Here is a 19,816-nt window from a genome sequence, read left to right on the forward strand (position 1 = left end):
GGAATGGCACGGAGACAGCGTTCAGTTGATCAGCAGCCTAGCCGGGATCTCTAGCCAGGATCTCCCGCCAAGTTCTGGTCTGGATCTCCAGCAAAGTTCTGGTTAGGATCTCCAGCCAGGTTCTGTGCATGTTCTCTTGCTAGGTTCTCCAGCCAGGTTCTGTAGCCATGTTCCCTCACTAGGTTCTCCAGCCAGGTTCTGTCCAGGTTCTTCAGCCAGGTTCAGTCACCAGGTTCTAGTCAGGTTCTCTTGCCATGTTCTATCCAGGTTCTGTAGCCAGGTTCTCTCGCTAGGTTCTGTCTCTAGGTTCTGTTGCCAGTTTCTGTCCAGGATCTTTTGCCATGTTCTCTCCAGTGAAGTTCTTCTGTCTCTAGGTTCTGTGTAGGTTCTGTCTTCTAAGTTCTGTCTTCTAAGTTCTGTCTCTTGCTGTCTTGTTACATCTGTATTTATACCAGTTGATTCAATCCTATCAATCTCTATTCCAAAGGTTAGGGCGTTTCTTATCTCCATTCCAGGGAGTAAAGATTATGTAGCTTAAGCATGATTGTTCGTAGTTAAAGTGATTAATTACCCGCCTGGCACTTAGTTAAGAGGTTTTATTCCCTCCCTAACTTCAGGGGAAAATCCCTACCTGGGGAAACAACCTTTCTCAGAGACCTTGGTTAAAACACATAGTGCCAAGAAGGTGAGCAAACATATTAAGAACAGTATGCCATATATGCCAGGTCCCTTGAAACAGCAAGCATGGACCGGCTCCCGGCACTTATCTACCTCACCCCACCCTATTTCCCTCTGGTAATCACCATACTGTTTGTGTCTATGAGTTGTTGTTGTTTTGTTTTGTTTTTTTTGCTTATTCCTTTCACCTTTTTTTTAACCCAGCCCCCCAAACTCCCTCCCCACTGACAGACGTCAGTCTCTGTATCTCTGAATCTGTTTCTATTTTGTTTGCTAGTTTATTTTGTTCATTGAATTCCACATACAAGTGAAATCAAATAGTACTTATCTTTTCTGACTTGTTATTTCACTTAACTTAATAATTGGAAAGAATATATGCACACCTATGTTTATTGCAACATTATTTACAATAGCCAGTATTGGAAGCAGCTCAAGTACCCATCAGTAGATGAGGGGATAAAAAAAGCTGTGATATATTTATACAATGGGATACTACTCAGCCATAGAAAAGAAGGGAATCTTACTTTTGGTGACAGCATGGAAGAATAACTGTTTTTGAAGACCACAGCCAATTTTGTTCTACTGACCGACTTTAGGTAATTAATAGCTAACTAAAATTGTAGCTTACTTACTAACCTTGGAGAAAAAACTAAAGGAGCATCAAAGAAAATGGCTAGCCTCTGGACAAAGACTAACAAATTTTTAGAGAAGATAAAAGGGGTAAATATCCAAGTTGAAATTATTATTTCAAGTATTATAACCATAGCAGGCAACTAAAACCTTATGAAACAGAAAACACCTCAAGAATAATTTAAAAGAGTAAAATAATTACTAAATCATTACCTTGAAAAGATAATTGTAATTATAAGTATACCTGCTGAGGAAAATTAGCAAAGCCATTCAATTATTTAGGCTCACAAATGCTTTCAAATCCTTAGAAAAGTGGAAGTATTCAAAACTTTTTTTGAAAAAAAAATTAAGCCCATGTAATTTGGTTAATTACTAACATTACATATTGAATAAAACATTACCATATGTAACAGAAACAAAAGATTATCTTTCAAAGCTTGTTCTGAAAGAGATTTAGAATTACAAAGGCATAATTATCATAGGTCAATTCTGTTAATGATGTCAACTAAGTTTTTAAAATGCTTGGGAATGATATAAGCATCTTTACTTCACTCAACTGCAATTTACACACACATTTCATATAGAAAAAAATCATATGCTATATATTACATTGTAACATAGAACAATACTGGTCATAAAGGTAAAGTTAATTATGATGGGGATTATATACAACTAGAGGCCCAAAGCTTGAAATCTATGCAAGAGTAGGCCTTCCTTCCCCCAGCTGTTGGCACCGGCTTCCCTCCAGCACCAGGGACCAAGGCTTCCCTTATATCCCCAGCTTTGTCCAGAAGGTCATCCAGAAGGACGTCTGGTCTAATTAGCATATTATGCTTTTATTATTATATATTAGAAATCCTACAGCAGAAGTTATCAAACGATTTCTTCCTCTAAATTAAAATTAATGTATACAGTATTTCAATAAAATAACAGCAGACAAGGAAGCACTCTTAAAGTTACATATGTAATATACATATATATGTGTGTATTTATATTTATATGAGGTAGAATCAAGGAAACAACCCATAAAGTAACCCAGAAGTAACTTTATCTTTAAAATATTTGCTTTCTGTTAGTACTGTTAATCCTTTAGTAACTTGGATGATAATTAGGGGTGAAACAAATATCTCTATTCTGATTTAAAATGATCCATTTGTACATAGATATTTATTTTGATATTAATAAATGTAAAATTGCACATACCTTGCAAATAAATCCATGGGATTAAATATAAAGTTCAATTATGGAAAGTCATTGGATTTAAAACTATCTATCTATCTATCTACCTATCTATCCATCTATCATCTGTCTATATGCGTTTGCATTTGTTTCTTGCTTAGGAAGAGTTTCCTCAAGATCATTTGGAAGATTTTCATATATACATCAACTTGACCATTTTCTAGTTTAATTTTATGGTAAGATTTTTATTATTCATAGTTTATTTTCCTGCATGATATGAGGTATAGACATAGCTTACTATTCTATGACTTGTTCTTATGTTATCAGAAAAATTTAAAAACAGCACACATAAAAACTTTATATTTATAATAAAATAACTTTTGTGGACTCAATTCCTATATGCAAAAATCTATTCTGTTAATGACCATGTCAACCCAGTTCTAATAAGATAATATTTAGATATTTTTTAATATGATTTGGTTCTTAAAAAGCATTGTATCACTATCTTACCTATATTTTCTCATTCTTTCATTTTCAATTTTCCAAAAGAGGCTATCCATATTAAATTAAACTATCATTGTTTGGATTTTGATTGTCATTGATTTTACTTTTAGATTAATTTGGTCATAATTACAATATCGGGTCTTTTTTTTGTTGTTTGTCCATATATTCAAACCTCATCTTATAATCTTAAGTAAAGAGTTAGAGAATTCATCATATTAAAAAGTTATACATTACTTTTAGTTTTATTCTTCTTGCATTCTTTTTATTCTTTCTGTCCTTTCTTTTGTGAAAAGGACTGTATTTCTATTATGTTAGAAGTTAGTAATGGTACTGATGGCATAATGTTTCTCAGAGGTCTAAATATTGTGTACCTGGAAACCATTTTCTAAAAATTACCTGTTATATACTGTATTAAACACCCAACTAAGCTATGATTTTTATCATTTAGAATTATTGCTTTTGTTATATTTATCTTTTACCTGACCACATGACTGAATGGTCTTATGTATGCTAATGTATATAATATAGCTAAGGAAAAATATCATTGTAGATAGTAATCATTTTGTCTTCTTTTTTCCATTTGTGCTATTTATTTCCCTCATGTGTTGCATAGAAGTACCAATTCAATGTTAAAAAAGTAAGATATAACATCCTGTGTTTACAGGAAAATTAAGAGTATTTGGACATTGAAAACATAAGCTTAAGTTAAGAAACCCCCTATTTTTAGGTTACAAAGTGTTCTGGTTTTTTTTAAAGTAGCTGTTAAGTTTCAAAAAAGCTTTTGGGACCATGCTGTTCATGCAGTTTTTTTTCCTTTATCTTGGTAATATGTTGAAATAGTCTACCATTTCGTGTTGTTTAACCAACTTGACAATCTTGTAAGTTCTATTAGCTCATCATACTTGGTTCTTTAATTATATATCTGGGTTTGACATACTATTATACTTAAGAACTGGGGATACATATTTATAAATGATATTGGTCTTTGTATTTCTTTGTTCTCTGCCTATGTATACTACTTATATCTGCTTCAGATTATGATAGACACAGAAACTCAGTTGGGAGTGTTTAGTATTTATCTTTTCAAGGTTCTGGAAGAGCATTATGGAACACAAATATTCTTTCTCCTTGTAGATTTGTTTGAATCACTCCAGCCTTCTGTATCTGAAACTTTTGATGGAGAAATTATGCATCTACACTAATAGAAACTATAGGGAAATAAGTTTAGCTGAGGACTGGTTAACTGAATTCAGGGAAATAGAACTATGCAACTAAAATTATAACACTATGAATAGTTGAAATGTAATTGGTTTCTTATTTTTAACTAGAGGCCCAGTGCATGATATTCGTGCATGGGGGTGTGCCTCTCTCAGCCAAGCCTGCACCCTCTCCAATCTGGGACCCCTCGAGGGATGCCTGACTGCCCGTTTAGGCACTATCCTGGTGTGATTGGGCCTAAACATGCAGTTGGACATCCCTCTCACAATCCAGGACTGCTGGCTCCCAACTGTTCGCCTGCCTGCCTGCCTGATTGCCCCTAACCTCTTTGCCTGCCAGCCTGGTCACCCCTAACCACGCCCCTGCCAGCCTGATCGATGCCTAACTGCTCCCCTGCTGGTCCGATTGCCCCTAACTCCCCCCCACCCCCCGCCAGCCTGGTCAACCCTAACTGCCCTTCTCTGCAGGCCTGGTCACCCCTAACTGTCCTCCCCTACAGGCCTGTTCCCCCCCAGCTGCCTCCCCTGCTGGCCTGGTTACCCCCCCCCCAATTGCTCTCCCCTGCAGGGCTGGTTCCCCCCAACTACCCTCTCCTGCAGGGCTGGTCGTCCACAACTGCCCTCCCCTGCTGACCATCTTGTGGTGGCCATCTTGTGTTCACATGGGGGTGGCCATCTTGTGTGTTGGAGTGATGGTCAATTTGCATATTGCCTCCTTATTAGATAGGATGTTAATGACCATCTCTCATGACCAGAATCTATAAGTATTGTTTATCTGTTCACTGAAACATTTCTAGCATTGTGACTAATGCCAATCCCATAGTAGACACTCAATAAATTTTTGTTCATTAAATAAATAATAACACAATAAAAATAACTTTGTTTTGGTTGTGAAAGAATGTATCTTTAGGGACATGTGAGAAAATTCTCAGTGGTATAATAATGTATCTATCAGAATATAAATATGTTAACATTCTTTACTAGGGGCAAAAAATATATTAGCACTTTTGTTTCTTAGAAAGGTATGTGAGTAATTATATTCTCTCTGTTCTGGTTGCTATCCCAACACCAGAGTACTTTCTTATTAGATTTACTTTTGGATTCCAAATGGAAGTAGGGAAGAAGAGTATATGGTAAAAGAGAGAAGTATCTTGATAACAACTATTCATATATTGTTTTCAAATAATGCACGTTATGAAGTTAAGATTTTCCTTCCTGTCAGTAGATAAATTTCCTAGGAACTCCATCAGAATATTCTCAAGAAGATAAAAATTGAATTTCTCCAAATAGAAGAAAAACACTCAGTTCCATAGTGGAACAAATCATCTGGTAAACTTCCTTAAAATCATTCTTTTTTTTTTTTTAATATATTTTTATTGATTTTTTACAGAGAAGAAGGGAGAGAGGTAGAGAGTTAGAAACATCGATGAGAGAGAAACATCGATTAGCTGCTTCCTGCACATCTCCTACTGGGGATGTGCCCGCAACCCAGGTACATGCCCTTGACCGGAATCGAACCTGGGACCTTTCAGTCTGCAGGCCGACGCTCTATCCACTGAGCCAAACCGGTTTCGGCCTTAAAATCATTCTTATTACTTTTAATATATTTGTGTGAATTAAAGATAAAACAACATTTAAAAATTCTATAGTTTGTAATAAAATGATAAATTTAAATTGTTTCAGGTCTTAACTTGTTGATCCCACAAATTGCCATACTTTCTCTTGCCTTTTTTACTTTACAGAATAAGTTTCTCCTTTTGGAATAGACAAATCTTGCTAATCCTCAATCATTTTTTCTTTCCTCTCTTAGTAGGTCCCTCTTGTTTCTAGCTTAACCTACTTTTTTTTAATATGCTTTTATTCATTTCAGAGAGGAAGAGAGAGGGAGAGAGAGATCAAAACATCAATGGTGTGAATCATCCACCGGCTGCCTCCTGCACGCCCCCTATTGGTGATGCAGGCTGCAACCAAAGCATGTGCCTTTGGGTGGAATTGAACACTATCCATTGAGCTAAATGGTCTAGAGTTTAACCTACTTTTTGAAGACCTTTCTACCCACTGCTTTTCTTTTTCCAGCTCTTTCAACCCTATTTTAATATTGACAATATTTATTGTAATTCTAGTTGTTTCCATCCCCCCCCCGTAAGATGTATAGACTCCATTGGGGCAGAAAATTCACTATTTATTGTTGACCTCATAAACCCAGAATAATTTTAATAAAAAGTGACAATTAATGTTTTTCAATAAATGCATTTTTAAAAAGCATGTTATTCCTGTGATCAACCTCGCCCAGTGGTCAGCAAACTGCGGCCCCTTGAGTGTGGCTCTTCCACAAAATATCACATGCGGGTGCACAGTACAGTGCGATTGAAATTTCATGGCCACAATCAAGGGGCCAAAGAGCCGCATGTGGCTTGCGAGCTGCAGTTTGACGACCACTGACTTAGCCTGGAAATAAAACTTCTTCAAGTGGGCCTCAAAATTTAGTACACAATGGTTGAATTCTTCTATTTTTTGTTGTGCTCTTTACTCAACTGCCAAATTTATACATATATAAATGGGGGAAGAAAAAGATATGCCACTAATGTGTGGACTTGGAGTAGAAGGGAAGATTTATGAAAAGAAGTATAAAAGAATCATCACTTTGCATATTATATTTACCTCTTTATTTCATAGCGAGGATGAATTTTATCAAAATACCCCTTCCAAATTTTAAAATTTATTTTCCTTAATTACAAAGTACTACATAAAGAAACCTGACAAGTTTCTGTTTATTGCTCTTTAAGCAACTTGAAGCTGATTGCTTTTTTTCCCCTCGCCCCCTGAAATCTTACTATTATCTATTGGCATAAAATCAAAAGGAAAAAACGAGATAGAGAAGTTTCTTATTAAGAAAGACATTGGAAGGGTGGCGCTGCAGTACCCATATTTCTCCTTGAGATTTGAGACTCAGAAACATAGGCTCATATACTGGTATATCACTGTCAACCCTAAACGAATTCATTGAGGTAGCCATTTTCTTTTCATGACTGACTTTCACAGAAGAGATGCAAGGAAATAAAGACTCAGGTATTAATGGAAAAAGCAAAACTGATTAAATCTAAGTAAATTTATAGAGATGTTTACTCATCCTCTAAAACCTTTCTGTTTTCTTTCTTTGTTTTGTTAAAATTCTCACCCAAGGTTAGTTTTTCCATTGATCTTTTAGAGAGTGGAAGAGAGAGGGAAAGACAGAGAGAAACATCAATGTGAGAGAAACACATCGATTGTTTGCCTCCTGCACACACCCTGACCAGGGCTTTGGTTGCCTCCTGCACAGGCCTTGACCAGAATCAAACCCAGGACCCTTTGGTTCAAGGCTGATGCTCTGTCCACTGAGCAAAACCAGCTAGAGCTAAAAACTTTCTTAACAAAGTGAGATTATTTTTGTAGGTCCTAGGAGAAGGTAGATTCTATGTACAGAAAAACAGAGTATGAAGAGCTAGGCTTCTGTTAAGTTTTTAACTACCTAGATATGTAAAAGCCTAAGTGACAAGCTGACCACTTGACTGTTCAACTGGTATAGCTATGATGCGCACTGACCACCAGGGTGCAGACGCTCAATGAAGGAGCTGCCCCCTGGTGGTCAGTGCACTCCCACAGCAAGAGCGCCTCTCAGCTGACTGATGGGAGCCAGACACCAGGCTCATGGCTGGGGAGCTCAGCTGCCGCAGTGGCAAGCCTCTCTCCCCTCCACAGCAGTGCTACTGAGCGGTGGCAGTGGCAGCAGGTGCAGCAGGCCAGATTGAGTGGGAGCAATGCAGTGCCTGGCCTGGGCTCAAGCTCCTCCCCGGCCGCCTGCTGCTTTGCACACTACTGCAATCAGGGGTCCCAGATTGCGAGAGAGTGCAGGCCAGGCTGAGGGACCCCAACAGTGCACAAATCCATGCACTGGGCCTCTAGTTGGCTTAATAAGTCTTCGTTTCTAAATAGTAGCTCCAAATTGTTTTTAATGGCATATGCTCAAAACTACCATAGGAAAATATTTTTTTAAAGTTATTATTGGATGGTGGAAATATGGGGTGGAGTTAGCCTTAGAAAAATGAGAGCAGCATTACTTTTTAAAGAACACACACTTGTCTCAAGTCAGTATTGCTCCACAAGACAGGGCTGACCAAGACGGAACAGAAAACAACATGAATGATGTGAAGCTTGCTGTCCTGGGTGGTGAAGGAACAGGCAAATCTGGTGAGTGGCGGTATTTCCTCGGGCATGGTGTAGAGTGCAGATAGAGTGAGAAATATATTGATGTATATATAAAACTTGATATAATGATATAACTACATATTGTGTTTTATTAGCAGTCTTCATTTTATAAGCAAGTTAGGCAATTCACTGTATATTTAAAGAATTTTTAGACAGTTTAGGAAAGATAACTGTTGAAACTATTAGTTTGTCTCTTGTTTTACTGATGTTTAAATTAATAGGAATATAGGAATAAAAGGAAACCCTCCATCTATCCCACTTACTTCTCACTCCAAGACGGCTATTCTCACACCCACCAGTGGCCAAATGAAGGCCATGAAAGGATTCTTCTGCCTTAGACTAGGGGTGAAACGACATTCCTTAAAACCTGTGGATCATTTCCTAAATGCCACATTACAGGGGGAAAAAAACAAACAAAGCAAAACAAACTCTGGTGGGGCATGGCTTTGTAGATGCCTAGGAAGTAAGCAACCTTTGCCCAGACTTGAGAAGCCATCTTTTTTTTTGTTTGTTTTGTTTTTACTAACATTATTGTAACGAGGATGCCAGCAATAGAGCTGCCTGAGCCTAAGGAATCATAATTGGCCAAACCCAGGCACTTTAATGAGATAAACCAACACTATGGGCCCTTTTTCTAGTTCCTGTATTTTGAAGTCTCTCTATCCTTAAGCAATTGCAATTGTTTGATATTGTCCTTGTCATTATGAGCATGTAGCACCTTAGAACCACATTTCATTTGATAAAGAAAACAAAGATATGTTATAATTCTTGCATCTCAGATATAATGAGAAATCCATTTCTGTTAGGAAAGGTAAATTGCCTTCTGTGTTTGCATTTGTGAATTAATTACACAGTTATTTGAGTGGAGAACATTCTAAGATCACTTTCTTTCTAGCCTCCTAACCTTGATAGTTGTACAGTGGAAATCTTGCTGACTATTATTTAGACCAGAATTCAGTAAAGTTTTATGATCTTCCTGATGCTTGGTCATTTTTGAGCTGAAAGATAAACCTCTATGTACATAACTAAATTATCTGTATCCTAAAATAGAAATGACCATCAATCCTGCTTTTTTGTTTTTCAGCCCTTACAGTGAGATTTCTAACCAAGCGATTTATTGGAGAATATGCTTCTAATTTTGGTAAGTCTCTACGTTAGCCTTTTTCACCCTAAAATGTCATATCATAATTAAATAATAATTAAGATCAGAAAATAATTTTAATGGAAACTTTAATTTTTATACTTTAAAGCAACTTATTTTTTTTCCCCAAAGATTCTGGTTAGAAATGCCAAAATAAGTACTTGAACTGATAAAATTCATTTAATTTCATGTTAACTGAGATGGATTAGAAAGTCACTTGGTTTCAGTTTAAAATAAGCAAAACATTAAAACTGAGATCCACCTCCCCTCAAAAAAAAACCATATTGTAGAGCAAGTGAGTATGAATATTTTTGTAAGCTATGAAACAGTTTTGAAATTAAATCAGCATCTGTTGAAAGAGAAGGGCAAATTAATTATAAAAGCACAAATAACTTCAAAGTAAGCTTTATTTTTATTGCAAACTGTGTGAAAATATCAGGAAAATTATGTCTTGATTAAAGATCACATCTAATTATCTAGGTTGCTTATGTAAGTTTCAGAGAAATTCTAAAACAGATGTCAGGGTAACATGATATAATTTTATTATTTTGATCAGGATTAACATGACATATGGGAAATATCATGGTGGAGAACTAATAAAATGGGAAATGTTGCCAGAGGTTTGAGTATAATTTTGGCTCAGCAATTAATCAACATAATTGTACTAATATCTTACCTGATTGACTGTATGGGGAAAATGTGTTGGCTTTTAATTTAAAAAGAATGACAGATTTATAAGGAGTGTGAAAATTGGGAAAAATAGAAAATAATTATTATGTTCAATAATACTTATTTAGAGTAAAAGGAAATTATGATAACAAGTGTGTTTTTCCATGAGAAATAAATATAAACAAAAATCTTTAGCATTCAATTATGAGATATCACTTTTAGAGTATTTTAGAGAATAACTTTAGAGAGTATTGCATTGTGTTGTTTTCTACATATACATTATAGTATTTCAGTACATATGGCACTGTGAGCATCTTAGGACAAGTGCTTGAAACTGGTTATAGAAAGAAGAAATATATAGAAACAGAAATTCTCATTGTTTTATTTCTCAGGTCAGCAATCTCAGTCAAAAAGGTCAACATAACAGATAAGCTAGCAGTCAGACATGAGAGAATGTTCCAGAACTACAAAGCCAAACGTAAATAAAACAACACCCCAAAACAATAGCCCCAATAATGAAAAATAAATACCACCTTAATCTTTTATAAGATAAAGTTTATAAACAAAGTATACACATTTCTGGTTGTAACATCACTACTAAGAATATGAGACGTAGAGACATTTTGAAAAGATCACTGAATGAGCAAAAGGTGACCACTGTATGAAAACAAACTAGCGAAAAAATGATTCCATCTTGTAAATAAAGACTAGAAGGAGAAATAATAAAATTCTAAAAAGTTAAGAGTTGATGACTCCTGCTGGCTGTTGTTGAGTTTTGAGGTGGACTTTAAAAAACAAAATGTCTAGAAGAAAATTTTATGGTTCACAGTAGTAAACTTAAGTGAAGTTTAGAAGGCATTGTCTGAAAACATATTTTAAGGTTTAATGAAACTATATTAATTTCATTAAATGTAACATAATGATTTTAAAACTCATTCATAACTTTCTGAGGTTGGCTCACCAAATTTCTGCTACAACTGCCTGCTGTGAGTTATAGAGAGTTTGCCAGAATGGGTCATGAGTTTGTGTCAGTATTCCATTTTGGAGAGAAGTGGGTATTTATTAAAACATTGGAGGAACAGTTACAGAAAAAAAAATCCTTCATTCATTCAAGAAATATTTATTACACACCTGCCATGTCCCAGGTACTCTTAGAGGTAAATAAGTTAGAGCAAAGGACAACAACAAAAATGAAACAAATATCCAAACTCTCCTAAGACTTATATTCTGGAGGGAAGGGTTAGTCAATTAAAAAACATTAAATATAAACTATGATGAAAACTATGAAGAAAAAGAAAGCATGGGGTAGTGGCCCTATATTGTATGTGATAATATCTAATAGGGTGATCAGGTCATACCCAACTGAGGAGATATTTGTAAAGAGACATCAAGGAGGTAAAATTGAACCATGAAGATACTTGGGGGATTACATTCCAGCAGAAGAAACAATTATCAAAGTTCTGAGGCAGGAACATTCTAGAAAATGTGAGGGACAGAATGCAGGATGGAGTAGCTAAAGTGGAGAGAATTTTAGAGCAAGAGCCAGGGAGGTCTATTGAGGTCATAGACGTAATAGGAGACTAAATAATCAGCTACATTCTCAGGCATTTTAAAGGTTTTGGTTTATCCAAGTGAGATGAAGAGCCATTGGAGCACTTTGATCAGACAAGTAACTTGATCTGGTTACAAGGTTCACTCACATTTGCTTCTGTGTTGAGAATAGATTAGGCACAAGAAAGGAGTAAGGTGAGGGATGAAGCAGAGGGGTAAGTTAGAAGGCTTGGTAATAATATAGGCAAACAATGATGGCTTTGACAGTGTGTTAGCAATGGTGGTGATGAGAGGCTGATAAATTCAAAATATACTTTGACTGTAGAGTGAAAAAGAAATTTTAACAGAATAAATATGAGTTGTGAGAGAAAGAAAGAATCAAGGATGATATTAAAGCTCTTAATCTGAGAAACTAAAGTTAAGGACATGCCATTTAATGAAATGAAAAATTGTGGAAGATGCAGTCTTAGCAGGGAGATGTCCATTGTGTATCTAAGTGAAGATGTCCAATTGTAGTAGTTGTTCCTATCTAGAGTCCAGGAAAGAGGTCTTTGCTACAGGTATAAATTGGATTCATTAGCAATAATTGTTACATAATGTCTGACCGGATGCAATTATCAAGGGAGTGAGAATAGGTAGAGAGGAGATCCATAAACTGGATTCATGTTTGGAGTGTGGGAAGGCATGTATGGCAGGTCAAATGAAACAAAAAGAGTAATTTGGAGCAATAGGGAACAATGCAAAAACCAAAAGAGTGTGTTGCCTTGAAAGACATGTTAAGGAAGCCTTTTAAGAAGGCAAAAGTGATTAACTACTTATGCTACCGATAGAACAAGTAAAATCAAGGCACAGAACTGACCATTGTGTCCAAAACCATGACCTTGATAAGAACAGTTTGAGTTAAGTAATTGAAGTTAAAGCTTGATTGGAATAATTTGAAGAGCATGGAAGGAGAGAAAGTGGACACAGGATGTATAGATGCTTACCAAAAGGCCAGCAGAGAAATAGGACAACGGTTAAAAGATTGTGAAATCTAAAAGATTGTCAAGTTAGGAGAAGTACAGTTGTCATGATACATATAGTGAAGAGGAAAAATTTATGATGCACAAGAGAGATGTTGAACTTGTGAGGCCATGTCTTTTACTAGGTCAGATGAAGTGCTGACTAGTTCATAGTGAATAGATTGGCCTTAGATAGAAACACAGATAATTCATCCATAGTAATAGGATGGAAGATAAATATATAAGCACAAAGGCATGCAGCTGAATAGGTTTGGCGAATTTCACTTGTGAGAAACATACTAATATATGAACAAATACAACTAATACATGCTTTTTGACCACTAGCGATAAATGAAAGCCACTGTAAAATTCCATTAAAATATGACAGCTTGAATTTTCAACACTGTAATCCAAATATAGGTCCATTTTTTTTTATTCTGGAGTATTTCCATACTGACAATGAACATATGCATATTTTGCAGAATCCATCTATAATAAGCATTTGTGTTTGGAAGGGAAGCAACTGAATCTAGAAATATACGACCCTTGTTCTCAAGTAAGTAAAACAACATACTCTTTTATTTTTTCAATCATTATTTGAAAAAGATTGGATAAGGGTCAGTGTAAAATTGCCAGTCTTCAAACTAAATTTTCTTTTTTTTATCTTAATTATTAAAAATTTAAGAGATTATTTTTAGTGTTATGAATTTCATTATCTAGCTTCTCTGTAAAGTAAGATTAAACTATCATATTATAAATATCTTTAAAATACAAATATTAGGCTGGATTTATAATATACTAGAGGACTGGTGCACAAATTCATGCACCAGTGGGGTCCCTTGGCCTGGCCTGCAGGATTAGGCCAAAACTGGCTCTCTAACATCCCCCGAGGGGTCCCGGATTGCGAGAGGATACAGACCAGGCCGAGGGACCCCACTGGTGCACGATTGGGGCCAGGGAGGGAGGCAGGAGGTTGACCAGCCAGGGAGGGACCGTGAGAGGGTTCCAGGGCATGTCTGGCCCATCTCTCTCAGTCCCAATCGGCCGGACCCCAGCAGCAAGCTAACCTACCAGTCCACTGTCTGCCCCCTGGTGGTCAGTGCACAACATAGCGAGCAGCTGAGTGGCCTTAGCATATCATTAGCATATTATGCTTTGATTGGTTGAATGGACAACCAGACGACTGGACACTTAGCATATTAGACTTTTATTATGTAGTATTTTTATCAGGTCACAATGTAGCTGTTAGAAGTTAACAGTTTAATGGCTTATCATTGAAGTTTATATGTTCACTGTTTCCTTTATGACTAACCACTGTTGATCGAACATAAAATAGATTTTGAATATAAACTTCTTTGTTTAATCAAATACAAAAAAAGTGAAAATAGTATTATATAAATAACAGCAATTCAAGATTTCAAAACAACTCCATGGGACAGATTATTTTACTTGATGAAAATCTACCTTAAATGTTTTGAGCTAAACTTTATCTTTTTTTCCTGATTTAAACATAGCACCCAAATCAATAAGTACTCTATTTATTAATATAGATAGAAAATATTATATCTTTTCAAAATTACATGTGGATATTTATTTAAAAGACAACTACAGCTTATCAATTTTTCAAAGAAAGTTGGAGATATTTTCTTAGAGAAAAGTTGTAAAATGAGGTAGATATGACTTTATGATAGATTATATTTTACGGACTTTTAATCAAAAAGAATGATGAGGAAATAAACTACATTTTAGAAAATACCAGTGTTTGGCTTATTGAATTCTCTTCTAAATGAAATGTGTCTTCATTAATTAATTCTAAAGTGTAAATACAGGTGTCAGATTCCACCACTTTCAATGTGCTTGGTTTGTTTGCAGCCACAGAAAGCAAAATTTTCCCTCACAAGTGAGCTGCACTGGGCAGATGGATTTGTTATTGTATATGACATCAGTGACAGGTCTTCATTTGCTTTTGCAAAAGCACTGATCTACAGAATTCGGGAGCCACAAACTAGTCATTGTAAAAGGTAAGACATTTCTCATTCCTCTCCTTTCTTTTTAGTAAATCATCATAGAGCTGTAAGCATCATTAGGAAGAGTTTAATACAGCCTTCCAATTACAAAATTTAACAGCCCTGAACAATTCACCTTCCATTCCACAGGAGTTATACATGTAGTAAAAGGACTAAGATGAGAATACTTTATATCCTGGCTGACATAAACAGTTACTTGCCCTGAATAAATGGCTATTTTACAAGACAGCTTCTATTGTTAACATGACACTCGCTTGCAAAATAATGGTCCTTTGTACACAAGATAGTTCGCTTTCCTACCTTTTCTTTTTATTCCCACAAAAATGTTAAGGATACTAAATAAATCCAGATTTATTACATTTGTCATCCAATTTCTAGTCATTTGGTTGTTCAATCTATCAAAGCAAAATAGACAGCATAATGGAACCTATACAAATTCTAAGTATGAGAATATATTTTTCTTCATTTCACCTACTAAAATAAATAGCTAATCAACAATTGCCGATTAATTGTCTTGACAAAAGTAACTGTGAAGAAAGACATAACTGTGCTTTATTGCATTAGTAGGTATAAGTTTAAACATATAAATTACCTACTTTAATTTTTTTGTTTTATAGCCTTTCCCATTTAAAAATGTTTATTTTTATTCAAAATGCTGATGTAAGGGTTTCTGTGTGCTCTTAAGCAAATTTGCCCTTAATCTAAAATGACATTCTAAACTGAGAAGCAAAAAAAGCACAATACTAGTGATTTTTATATCTATTTTAAATGCCCACTATCAAGAAACCATCAGATAATAATTGATAATGGATATTTCCCTGGGGTCAATTGGCGGAAATTCTTGCTATATCTGATTGACCTTAGGTAAATCCTTTAATCTCTAAGGCCTAATTTTTCTGATTATAAAACTGATGGAAGCATGTTAGGAGAAAAGTATGTGATGTTACTAGGGCACCCCACAGCTCTGATTTCCAATAATATTACTGTGTGGTTTCTTTAAACATCATTGTTTCAAGCATTAAATGTTTTATATGTAAGCATCATTACTTAAGTAAACGACAGAGATAATAATCCTTTGATATTCCTCCAAATCGAAGTAAGCACTCAAGAATAATAATAAAAAAAATACAAAAAACAACTGTCTTTAACATTTCCAGACAATCTTTTTAATGTCCTGACTAAATAATTTGTAGAGTATTTTCAATCTGTATAGACTAGAAAATCAACTTAACATTGTTTTATTAAAATTACATCCCATATTTGTGACCCACCTTCAAAATATTTTACAATTCCCCATTAATTCTTTACAATAATTTTCTGAACTATGTAGAAAAAGTTATTATTAATAATACCCTCAAAAATCCAACGCATACAGTGCTTTTTCCCCTCATAGCTCACACTGTCATATGAATGAAACTAACTCTTAGTGGAATCTGAGGACAATATCTTTTCAGACAGAGTTGATTACTGCATTTATTCAATTCTTTACTATAGTAGATATCTTGGCAGAGTTTCTCACCACTTATGAACTAGTAATCTTACCATGTTCTTTAAACAAAACTCTGTTTTAAGAATGTTCTGTTGTAACAAATGAGGATACACTGATATTTGCCAAAGACATATACTTAACAAGGGAATATATATCTTAAATAAACAGAAAAATTGTACAAGGTCATGAGATTGTGAAATTTTTTCTTTATTATGTTATAATGGATATTAACAAAGAATAAACAGCAATGAGTATTGAATAGTATTATATCTTATTATATATCTAAATTGTCCAATCACAGTAGCTCTTTAATAAAGAGTTAGTCCTCTTTCAATTGATAAGAAAAAGAAAAATGATATTTATTAAGCATCTTTTATTGCTTGGCACTGTGCTAGTTATTTTTATATACATTATTTCATTTAATTTCAATGAGAATTCTGTGTGATCATGACTATTTTACTATTTTTCACATATAAGGAAAATGAAAATTGGAAAAATAGGAATTATGCCTCATTAGTAAACAGAACCATAATTCAAGAATAACTTTGTGTCACTTCAAATCATATGCTTTAAGAGCCTTACTGCTTCTGTGTCATTTACTACATTCTATCTGAAATAATTGTTGTGCATACATGGGGATACATGTCAAATGCACATGACCATAAATAACACATACTATTTTTTGTCTGTTTTGGTCCATAATTCTTGTTTACATAAACCTACTTAATCCTGTATAATAAAAGAGTAATATGCAAATAGACCGAACGGTGGAATGACCAGTCACTATGATGCTCACTGACCACCAGGGTGCAGATGCTCAATGCAGGAGCTGCCCCCTGGTGGTCAGTGCGCTTCCACAAGGAGAGAGCCGCTCAGCCAGAAGTCGGCTCAAGACTGGCCAGAGCAGTGGTGGTGGCGGGAGCCTCTCCCACCTCCACAGCAGCACTAAGGATGTCTGACTGAAGGTTTAGCCCCGCTCCCCAGGGGAGCAGGCCTAAGCCGGCAGGTGGACATCCCCGAGGGCTCCCAGGCTGCCAGATGGCGCAGGCCGGGCTGAAGAACACCCCATCTGAGTGCACGAATTTTTGTGCACTGGGCCTCTAATTAAAAAATAATTTTTAAAACCACTCTTGCCAAAAAATCGTGTATCTGTATTTCAGAGTTGTGGAATCAGCAGTGCTTTTGGTTGGTAACAAGCAAGATCTCTGTCATGTGCGAGAGGTTGGCTGGAAAGAAGGGCAAAAACTGGCATTGGATAACCGGTGCCAATTCTGTGAACTGTCTGCAGCAGAGCAGTCTTTGGAGGTAGAAATGATGTTTATCAGAATTATCAAGGACGTCCTGACAAACTTCAAACTCAAAGAAAAGAGAAGATCCAGTGGATCTAGATCAATGGCCAAATTGATCAATAACGTATTTGGAAAGAGAAGGAAATCTGTTTAGTAGACATGTGATCTTGAGGGTTTATTATATCAGAGAATTTCATTCATATGCTAGTTGAATTTAACCTTTGTTTGCAATTTAAAAAATATTTTAGAGATATGAAGTGATTGAATATGAACCACAGCTCTGTTTTTCAATATATAGTTTGCCTTTTTGGTTGTTTGTATTTTGTACACTCTGCTTCACACTTAAACTTCTCTTTATTACACAAAATCGCCTTCAGTATAAACTATTGGTGGATTACTATACAGTTTGCCTTGCAAATGAACATTGCTCTGTAATTTTATTAAACTGCCATTCTACAGTCCTGTTTGCCTTTATTTTATGTATTTCTTTAGAATAAACATATGGTTATATTCATGTATTTCATATTTTGTAGGACTTAATTTATATACCTGTGAAACTTCATGATCTATTTAATAGAAATACATGAATTTAATTTTAAAAATGTCTTCATGATAATCCATTGAGTTACTTGAAAATGCACACATATTACTTATAACTTAGGCTTTAAGAAGTTAAATGTTTTGCCCATAAGTACCTAGTTTGTAGTTGGTCTGATGTTGAAAAATCTCTGCTTTGCTTTGTATGCTATGCTAACAAGGGCAATTATAACAGAGAAATTGGCTTACATAGCTAAGATCCTTTTGGGATCAAAAGATTAGTCTTTTATAGTTCATTTAGGAATCATACATGATAAGGAGAGAAAAAAAATAAGAACTGATTGGTAAATATATAACCTTTAAGGACTTATTGCCTTGAAAGAAATATTGCATTAGATACAAACATTTTAGGCCTTCCCAGATTACTTTGAATTTCCTTCTGAAGTCAACCAACTACCTCATGGACTTTATTGCCATTGCTCCTACCTTCGCTAAACTTGCCACCTACTACGAATTTCAGCCAAATCGCTGAAAATTAAGGTTAAGTATTAGAGAAGTTAAAGTGGGAGTACAAACAATCTACTACATACTTGGTTACCATGTAGCATCAGTATCCTGGGGAAAGGGTGGAAGATCTTGAGTAGAGGGTGATACTATAGGAGTTGGGGTAGGGTGACTCAGAATATTAGGCTGGGTAGGAAGGAATTCATTGACTTGGTGTTACTCACTATGAGTCATGATTCAAATCTTTAGGATCAACACCTAGGGCTCATTCCTATAGCTTTGCTGTTCATTAGAAGTCTAGCCTTGATGATATGCTAGAATAAAAGTGGTGCATAGAACTTTGTGTGGTGGTATACAAAGCCATTCATAATGCTCATGAAGATGGAGGAGTTAGACTTGATATGGTAAGTTTGACTAAGCACCCATCATTTGACTGGATTCTCTGGGACAATTCAAGGGAACTTTGAAGTGAGGAATGCACTGGTGAGGGGCACAGGCAACCCTGAGAAGCTTAACAATGACTGTGCCCTCCAGGTTAGAGTTGACAATAGGAAGGCTGCCACTGAACTGCAGTCCTCAATGCTGATGATAGAATCCTGGAACAGCAGGGTCTGAGGACAGCAGTGAACCCTTCCTGTTATGCATTCACTGTCATAGCCAGGGTTGAGGCTCCATTTTGATACTATTGGCTGGTTGGAGACTTAGAAGTGGCATGCTCCATGAGCTGTACTGAGGCAAAGTCCATATTGTGGACTCACGCATTGCTTCCAGCCCTGCCACCAAGGCTGTGTTATCATGGGTCCATTACATAAGCACAGCAGTGGTCAAGAAAACAGACAGGTTATCTGCAGGGCAGGTCGTCCTGTCCATCCGGTTGTAATGTGACTACTCATAGGTGGATGCTGTCTGGTGGGCATTAACATGATACACAAAGATCTATATACTTTACGCCCTCTCTGAGAGATTCATTCACATGCTTTTTCTCATGTTATTCTTGTAGCGATTCTTCCAGTCTTTCCTCTTCATTGTACAAAATAACACTCAGATATATATCTCTAACCAATTGGCAAAACTACGATCCCTACCTAGAAATCTGTACCACATGACACCTTTCCCACTATACAAGGTAGACAACAAAGTGTACTTCCTGAAACT

At 35.8% G+C, this 19,816-nt stretch overlaps 1 protein-coding gene across 2 annotated transcripts; it reads left to right on the forward strand.

Annotated features, from left to right (window-relative positions):
* The first annotated feature begins 8,310 nt into the window (after positions 1-8,310).
* RERGL (RERG like) lies at positions 8,311-18,078 on the forward strand. 2 transcript variants are annotated; one of them, XM_036296506.1, is made up of 5 exons: positions 8,311-8,435; positions 9,538-9,594; positions 13,298-13,371; positions 14,634-14,836; positions 17,492-18,078. In XM_036296506.1, exons 1-5 carry the CDS (start codon positions 8,384-8,386, stop codon positions 17,772-17,774), a joined length of 669 nt encoding a protein of 222 aa, XP_036152399.1. In that variant the 5' UTR covers positions 8,311-8,383; the 3' UTR covers positions 17,775-18,078. The 2 variants fall into 2 exon arrangements, with proteins under 2 accessions (XP_036152399.1, XP_036152400.1); XM_036296507.1 differs by having other exon boundaries at positions 14,688-14,836.
* The last annotated feature ends 1,738 nt before the right edge of the window (positions 18,079-19,816 follow it).

Source organism: Myotis myotis, unplaced genomic scaffold (assembly GCF_014108235.1).
Source record: "Myotis myotis isolate mMyoMyo1 unplaced genomic scaffold, mMyoMyo1.p scaffold_m19_p_3, whole genome shotgun sequence".
NCBI lineage: Eukaryota > Metazoa > Chordata > Mammalia > Chiroptera > Vespertilionidae > Myotis > Myotis myotis.

Coding starts and splice junctions, on each gene's coding strand:
- RERGL (XM_036296506.1), top strand. CDS start 8,384: ATGAATGATGTGAAGCTTGCTGTCCTGGGTGGTGAAGGAACAGGCAAA. Junction 9,595..13,297: donor AGAATATGCTTCTAATTTTG/GTAAGTCTCTAC, acceptor CATATTTTGCAG/AATCCATCTATAATAAGCAT. Junction 14,837..17,491: donor CAAACTAGTCATTGTAAAAG/GTAAGACATTTC, acceptor TCTGTATTTCAG/AGTTGTGGAATCAGCAGTGC.